Below are 8,857 nucleotides of genomic sequence, written 5' to 3'. Positions count from 1 at the left end.
GTTGGGAGTGTTATCGGCCAATTGGTGAAAGTTAAGGTTATTTAAATCCAATATCCCTATTATTTATAACATTATTATATGTAATACACGGGGTTATAACCTAGTAAGCATATAGAATGATTTAGGCGTGCAAGTCTAACCAAGCTCTACGTATAAAGCTCAGCCCCAATACTTGAGCTTTGAGCTTGGCTCGAGATTGTTTAAACTTGACTTAATTCGAGCTTTTAGCAAACCGATTTCAACTATCTCACAAAAGTCTCATAATATGCTAGCAAAATCTGCATAAACAAGGCAACAAAAAAACTAACAAGACTGTATTCATTCATTAATCATCATTCTAACTACATGCCCTATCCAGGCATCTTAAAAATTGATTTCCTGCAAAACAGTTTATGGTTCACATGTACAAAAGCATGCAAGAACATATCTTTCCACTTCAGGAAAGTTACTAATTCTGCACAACAACAAAATCTCTAATCTAACGAGGCGAATCGCTATGATCGTTACCTTGAAGCTTATGTCGTTTCAACATTTCCTTAATCTCGGCTTCTTTTTTATCATAAAAATCAATTAAATCTTTAAAACTCGTGGACAGTAATGTTCGTCTTGAACTCCGCCTTGCTGATTCGGGTTCTGGAATCTCCTGTGTTTCTTCTAAATCCGGGTCGAATCTTCTGTATTGACATAACACTCTCCAAAAATAGATACCAAGAGAAATGAAACACGCGATCCCACATATGAGGAATAGGCCCCAAAAGCTGCTTAATGAGAGGCTATTCGTGTCGGTTTCCATAGCTTTAGATGAACAAGAGCTTGTGGTTAACCATTTGTCGTGAATTCGTTCTAGTTCCCCGTTTTCTGAGAGTTGGAGAACCGCGGTTGATAAATCGAGTGCTAGTGGAGAATCCCTTTGGAATGCCTGAAAATTTACAAAGCAATCATATATTAGTTTAGGGCTCCAAACAAACCGAACGAACACAAACAGACCTTTTTCGTGTGTGTTTGTTAAGAAATATATACGTTCACGAACTCTTCATGAGCACTTACCGAACAAGATCTTATTTTGTGTTCGTTTGTTAAGGAAATGAACTTGTTCGTGTTCGTTTGTGTTTGTTAATTTTAGGCAACGAACGAAAACGAACATTGATGAACAAACTAATGTTCATGAACACAAATGGAAATAAACGAACACGTCACCCTACATTCACAAACATAAATGAACAAACACGGCCTCTGTTCATGTTTGTTCATTTAACTAAACGAACGAAATTTCTTGTTTGTGTTCGCTTGTTTAACAAACGAAAGAACACAAACGAACTTACAGTCGAACGGTTCACAAACTGTTCGCCCAACGTTTGGTTCGTTTGCAGCCCTACATATAAGTTATTAGTAAGGTGTAAATAATTTATGAAACTTACAAATCCCCAGCCGCTTTTCGTGAACTCTCGACCAACAATCCTGAACTCACACTGGGTGTAAGTCATAAAAAGCTCAACATAAGGAAGCTCATCAACAATGGCGGCCACACCACCGCGCTTAGGACCAAGACGAAGCGCGTTTATGTAATCGTTTTGGTCTTTCAAAGATCTGATCCTAGACTGTGCAATATTAAGTTCTTGGACCAAATAGTTATATGCAAAAGATCCATCTTGAATTCCAATTGGCTCATTGCTTGAAATCATCCCATCTATCCCCTCGATGCCGGAAGTCAACTGTTGAACGGTCAGGATCGATGTCAAACTCGCTGTGTAGCTTGAGTTGATGATCAAGACAACAAATAACCACAAGAGTAGAACAAATCTCCCTAATGTGCTAACTGTGTTCTCCCCTGCATGAATAATCACAAATAATCAGCTGTAATAAAACATAGAGTTAAATGCCATTTTAGTCCCTGTGGTTTGGGCCATTTTGCCAGTTTAGTCCAAAGGTTTCATTTTTCCCCTGTGGGTCCAAAAAGGTTTCACCGTTGCCATTTTAGTCCACTGGGTTAACTTCATCAATTTTTTCTGTTAACGAGAAAGGCAAATTCGATCATTTTATATGGCCGAATTGCCCTTCTAGTTCACAGAATTACATATATAATAACCGAATTGCCCTTCTCATTAACAGAAAAAATGGATGAAGTTAACCCAGTGGACTAAAATGGTAACGGTGAAACCTTTTTGGACCCACAGGGAAAAAATGAAACCTTTGGACTAAATTGGCAAAATGGCCCAAACCACAGGGACTAAAATGGCATTTAACTCTAAAACATAACAGCTGTAGAAAACAGTTTTTGTGTTTGTTGTTTGAAGTATAATCATCAGATAATCAAATGATTGAATGTTTGTCAGAATCTCATTAATTAATAAATCAATAAGATTAAATCATCAAAAATGACATCTTCTTGTGAGTAAAATGGAATTAAATGGCATTTTTACTATGTAAACCGATAGAGGGGTAAACGAGCTGATCCGCTTGTGCGCTAGCTAAGATAGGCTTGCTAAAAGCTCGGACGAGTTGAGCTTAAATGAGTTCGAGCTTGGAGCTTATTTAACAAATGAGCTGAGCCCGAGCTTCACATATATTATTTGACTAGGCTCATGAGCCTAAATCTTTATTTAATATATAAAATAAATTTACATGATTATTATTATTATATATATCGATTTATGATTAAAATAACAAAAATAATATATATTATGTTAAGTATAAAAATTATTATCATTAATATAATTATATATATAAAATAGTTAAAAAAAGTTAACAAATAAAGTAATGAGTTGGGCTCGAGCTCTCTTAAGTTAAACGACCCGAGTTGGAACTTATTTCAAGCTTTCAGCTCGTTTCCACCCTTAAAATCGCAACGTTTTGGCATTTGACAATTGTGCTTTGAAAAACATACTAGATAGCTAGTATTATGTGCATTAATGCATTATGTACAGGTGTAGCTTAATCATTTTCTGTATTTTGTGTTAAAAAGAGTTTGTTAGAGGTACATGTACATCTATCATTTATATTCCTATATTATTGAGGTCATTGTTCTGTACATTGTATGTATCATAATTATCAGATTTTATATACCTCAATGATCTCTTACAGAACAAGATTATTAAAAACAAACTACTTAGTGGTATAAGGGTATTATGATCATACTTACTATGTGAAAAGAACATGGTTGAGAAGCTAAACCACAAAATCGTAATGATTTGTTGACTCGGGGGACCTCGAAACTCCTGATTCAAACGATGTTCAAGAATCCAAACGACAAATCCGACAAGAAGAAAGAAACCACCGGTTACTAGCCACATTTCAAGAGTGAATGGTCTTAGAAAAGCCCATTGGCTGGTTTTTGATTTCTTTACGGGGACAACTATCACAAGGCCCGATTCCATGTAAGGCTGCGTAAAGTCAACTATTCGTGTTCGGTTTGTAATTATTGTAACATCTCCAACCGCTGCATCGAATGTCTGAATAACAAGGCAAATCAGTTGTAGACTTTGACCATGGAAGTCAAAATTAATGTTGTCAAAGATTGACCCACGTTAAATCATTGTCAAACTACTTGATCTCAAAAGTCAACTCTTAACTCTTTAGGAACATTAGTTTCAACAAAGTGATCATAGATTTCTCAATAACCAGTATTTGGTGATCCTATTAGGAAGTCAATGACAGACTAGTTGACCTCAAAAGTCAAACTCTTTATGCAATAACTAAGTTTATGATGAATAAGAAACTAGATATCAAGCAAGAACCTACATTTCAGATTAAATTCACAAGGCAAATCAATTTTACTTCATATCAATTCAAATTTGCAGACTTTGACTTTTTTAAGGTCAAAATTAAGAGTTTCCACTTATAAAGTATTACTTATGAACTTTAGCATAATCCTTATGAATTTCACAAACATTAAAAAGTCTTTTTTCAATTATGAAACCAAACAAAGACTAGTTGACCTCAAAAGTCACCAGGACATTATGCAAGAACTTACATTTCATACATAAGCTTCAATTCAAAAGGAAAATCAAGACTTTGACTTGTGAAGTCAAAATCAAGACTTGAAAAACATAAAAACTGATATTGTTTTACTTCCATTCCCACCCCCCCCCAAAAAAAAAAAAAAAAATCCCTTTTGTAATATAGATTTAAAATCTATAATAGTAACAAAAAAACTTCTCAGACTTAAAATTTTTACTAAATTTTAAAACATCTGGAACAAGTTAATTGACTTCAAAAGTCAAACTCTGTATGCAATGAAGCAAGAACTTACATTGTCAGCAACAGCAGCCACAAGATTACTATAACTCGGGTTTCGCACACCGTCTCCATACAGAATGTACTCCCGAGGCACCGGGTAAGGTAGCAAATCTACAGCAGCTTCGAAAACGTCTATGCTATAACCGCGTACACCTTGTGGAGACCGAACATCCTTCGTTACAACCTCTTTATAACTATGCCTATACGGTACACCAATCCGTAAAGGCTTCCCATTGTTCGGAAACACCCACCCGCGCGGCTTCACACTCGTTTCACCCGGCCAAATCACACTATAAAGCCGTTTAGTTCCACTCGAACTGTTACTGTTCACTTTTTTCGCATACGTTTTATCTGGTGAGTCAACTGATAAACCCGAAGATTTCGTCCAGTACCCAATCGTCCGAACCCCCGTACCACCAATATTAAGCACATCATAACCCGGGTTTACCAAATTCTTCTCACGATCGAACCGGATCTCACCGGACACACCCGTGAAGTTCGTCGATAGGAGCGTTTCGAGCAGCTTCGGACCCTCGTTAAACGTCCGAAGCCCCGAAAACCGGAGCATCGACTCGTCTGCCTTTCGCAGCCTCGCGTCCGACGAGAACGTGATGCTCTCGCCGGATTTCAGCAGCGCGTGGAGCGCACGCGCCACCAACCAAACCGAATCGTACGCGTAAAGTGCATACGTATTAAAACTAGCCGTTTCTTTTAATTTAATATTTTTCCATTTTCCCGCGAAAAGTTTTTTTAAATATGAATTAGGTGTGTGTTGCCTTAGAGTCACTACCCCTTGTAAAAGGGTCATGACGTCAGAGTAATCGGAACCGGTATCAGTATTTATTTGTTGAGACGAATCCAACACGGCCGGAAGCCATTCGGTCGTGATCCAAACGTAACCGCTCGTCATCATCCCGAGTTTTTTCGCAACTTTAAAAACATCGATACCGGTATCAGGATTCACATGCACAACATAAACACGTGACTCCATTAAATTAACGGCCGTTAGTATCTCCGTTAACCTGTCAACCGACGCGCCGGGTGTAAACGCAGCTTTGTACGTAATTTTGGCGCGATTTTGGGCTAACGAATCGCCTAACGATGAAATGCCGTTACGGCCGTAATCATCGTCGACGTAAATGGCGATTACTTCCTTCCATTCGAAGTGTTCGATGATGTCTGCGATGGCGGACATTTGGTAATAATCGGTTTGTGTTGTTCGGAGGAAATAAGGAAACTGGAGAGCTGATAGTGTGGGGTCGGTTGCACCGAATGAAAGTAGGGGTACGTGAAGCTCGTTGACTACGTGTGAGATAATGTGTGCGATTGTTGATGATTGTGGGCCGATTGCAGCCACTACGTTTTTCTCCATTAGCTCCAAAGCTGCATAAAAAAAGAAAGAACAATCGTTGACTTTTGGGTTTCAAATGTTGTTTTGTCAAAATAAAAAAAGTAAGAACAATCGTTGACTTTTGGGTTTCAAATGTTTGTCAAATTCATAATACAATATGTTGTTTAGAATATTTGCGGGGTTTTAAACGGCTCGTGTTTATGGGTTGACAGGTCTGAAGTAAAAGTCGTGTGATAGATATAAACCCTAAAGGAGTCAATATTTCTTATAATTTAAAAAAGCAAAATAAAAAATTTACATTTTATTTATAAAATATCAAATTTGTTAGCTAAACATGTTCACAAACTCGACTCAAAATTGGTCTACATGCGCATTACCGGCGCCAAGAATCTTTATAAGTAGAAAAAATGGGCCCTTGTTGAGCCAAATTTGTATGAGAGTTTAAACTTTTTGTTGGGTTTATATTTAAACTATTGGACCACTTCTAATGAATGAGAGTTTAAACTTTTTGTTGGGTTCATATTTAAACTATTGGACCACTTCTAATGAATGAGAGTTTAAACTTTTTGTTGGGTTTATATTTAAACTATTATATTAAGTTATTCTACAAAGATTTCTAAAAGTAAAAAGTGTAAGAATGCATTATAAAGTGACAGGTGTCCAAGAACCCTACCCCCATCACCCACCCCCATTTTTTTTGTGTAGTGGGTTTATTTTTAGAAGCCTTTGAACACTTCTTATATTTAGAAGCCTTTGTATTTGATCCTAAACCTTAAGCTATTGGACCACTTCTAAATGAGTTTAAACTTTACTAACGGGTGTTCAACTAGTAAAACAGTAACTTATGTTAAAATGAATTTAGTGTTCAATGAGTTTAAAATAAATAAAATATTAATGGATTTAAATGTTTAACAAAGTATATAGATTTTTTTTAAATATATATAGTATATACACATACTAAACCCAAACCTGTGAATCTGCTTAGTGTCATACTAAAAATTCATACCCCTTAATTTTATTACTAAATCATTCCAAATCGGCAGTGATATGTTTCTATGTGCTTATGAAGTTTTTCTTGAATATTGTACTTGCCGACAATATTTTCAGAGGTGAAACTATTACATCTGACCTCAAAGTTCAAATTAGTGATCTCTTTATTCCTATATTTATTACTTGACTTTTACTTTCTGAAAAAAAAAAAAATGTAAATGTACTACCCTCAAAACATTGTTTGACAAAAAAAAAAAAAAAAAAAAAAAATAGACAGAGATACTTGGTTGTTCTGGAAAGCGCGAGCTAAGCCTGAGTCGCTATCCAAAAGCACAACAGGCTAGCCGGTGTTTTCATGTCTTAGCCAAACGTCTTGGCAGAATCATAGTCATCTTAGCCGACGAAGCTCTTATGACAACTTCTGATTGGAGGAATGATGGTTAACTACTTTGGTGGATGCTAAATTCCAATGTCCATTTATGATCATAAATTTATAATGGTATATTTTACAACTGTCTAAACCAAGTTTCTTGAATACCATATAAAAGAAAGCTAACAAATTTAGCCAAAAAAATATAAAATTTTACCTCAACTGTCTAAACCAAGTTTCTTGAAAACCGTTTAAAGAAAGCTAGCAAATTTACTCTAAAAAACAAATATAAATGTACAAGTTACATTATTATAAGACAAAATAACATTAAGAGAGCACTTACCTTCAATGGTGCCAAGAAATCCACTACAATTTGTATCATGTAAGATGAGATTCAAATGAGTGTCTCCAAGAATTGTTTTATCAGAATTCACATCATCAACAGCAGCAATAATTGCAGGCTTCACAGACCTCCCAATTACTGAATTCACAGTTAACAAAGCTCCAATATTCACAACTTTAGGCCCACTTGATGATGTATTTACAGTTATGCCCTCAACAGCCAAGGCCACAACAAGCAAAACCCACAAACCAAAACCCAAGAAAAACATACTTTTTCTCATCATAGGCCCATCAATCTCCATTTTTTGAGGGTGCCCTTTTGATGATTTGAGTCAACTATAGCAGCTTTTACGTGCCATATGGAGTGTGAACTATGAAGTTGAAATCTTGAATTTTGGAACAAAAGTCAAGGTTTTCAAGAAGATAAAAACCCCACCAGATGAATATAAGATAGACCTTATTTTCTGGACAAGAACATTAAAATCCAGCAAAAGAGTGGTTAGATATGGATACCCACAATGGAAACCAGAGAATTTGTAATAAAAAAAGGAGGATATTATAATAAACAAATGAATAGAAAAAAGTAGAGCTAAATTATGCAAATTCTTGTAGTCATGATGTAGCCAATCAAAAATGAAGTTTTAAAGTCTTAAATTAAAGGAAAAGATAATTAAATGGTGACAAAAGTGTGTTGGTGACTTGGAGATCTACCTGGATCTATTGAACAAGAGAAAGGGAGAGGAGTGTTTGTGTGTGAGAGAGAAAACTACTTTAAATTAACAAAATCCCTTTCCTCATACATACCCTCATGGCCCCTACCTTTTTTATGTTAATTTTATTTTGTTTTGGTTATATATTTATTGAAATTACATAAGAAGCACCTTTTAACTATTTACTACACATTTTTAGATACTTTTATAATAAAACTAGTGTTTCATACTAACATGTTGCCGCATAACCATTAAAAACGTTAAACCACATATGTGCGTTAACATGTAAAAATTGAATCAAAACGTAAAATATTGAAAAAAATATAATATATAATAATAATTAAATAAATTTATAAAGTACACGGTTTATTAAAATTAAATACATCAAGTATAGGGTCTATTGAAACTCAAACTTAACCATAAGATTTATGTTGTATTTTTACTAATACTTTAAGAGAAGCAATGTAAAACATATTAATACCTTAAAGGAAGAAACTGAAAACTTACTAAACTCCAAAGGAAAAAATGTAATAGTAAGATGCAAACCAAATAACAAATGATACAACCATATAAATCACAACCAAATTAAGCAATAGGTTTTTGACTGGAATCTAATTTGATAATTAGTGTTTTGTTAATAAGAAATAATAATATCTTTTTTTTATCAAAATATTTTAGTCTAACTTTATTATGATAGTCAAAATTTCAACTTGATGTGTTCCTTAAAAGAATTTAAGTGAGCCATGTGACATGTGACAAAGATACTTTCAAAAATTTCAAGATGTTAATACTTTTTAATTGGAATCTTCTTACAAGTTTCTTATGTAACTTCGTGTAAAAAAGTGACTCAATTATAAA

At 34.9% G+C, this 8,857-nt stretch overlaps 1 protein-coding gene across 2 annotated transcripts; it reads right to left on the bottom strand.

Moving 5' to 3' along the window:
- Positions 1 to 304: 304 nt before the first annotated feature.
- LOC110915369 (glutamate receptor 3.4) lies at positions 305 to 8,087 on the bottom strand. Of its 2 annotated transcripts, XM_022160050.2 has the most exons (6): positions 8,001 to 8,087; positions 7,291 to 7,753; positions 4,250 to 5,619; positions 3,140 to 3,449; positions 1,419 to 1,828; positions 305 to 919 (listed from the first exon to the last, which is right to left on the bottom strand). In XM_022160050.2, the coding sequence occupies exons 2-6, from the start codon at positions 7,589 to 7,591 to the stop codon at positions 479 to 481; spliced, it is 2,832 nt and encodes a 943-aa protein (XP_022015742.1). In that variant the 5' UTR covers positions 7,592 to 7,753; positions 8,001 to 8,087; the 3' UTR covers positions 305 to 478. The 2 variants fall into 2 exon arrangements, with proteins under 2 accessions (XP_022015742.1, XP_022015741.1); XM_022160049.2 differs by having other exon boundaries at positions 7,291 to 8,045.
- Between the last annotated feature and the right edge of the window lie 770 nt (positions 8,088 to 8,857).

This window comes from Helianthus annuus, chromosome 16 (assembly GCF_002127325.2).
Source record: "Helianthus annuus cultivar XRQ/B chromosome 16, HanXRQr2.0-SUNRISE, whole genome shotgun sequence".
Classification (NCBI taxonomy): domain Eukaryota; kingdom Viridiplantae; phylum Streptophyta; class Magnoliopsida; order Asterales; family Asteraceae; genus Helianthus; species Helianthus annuus.
The sequence above is the reverse complement of the archived record's forward strand: the minus strand, read 5'-3'. Positions and strand labels throughout refer to the sequence as shown.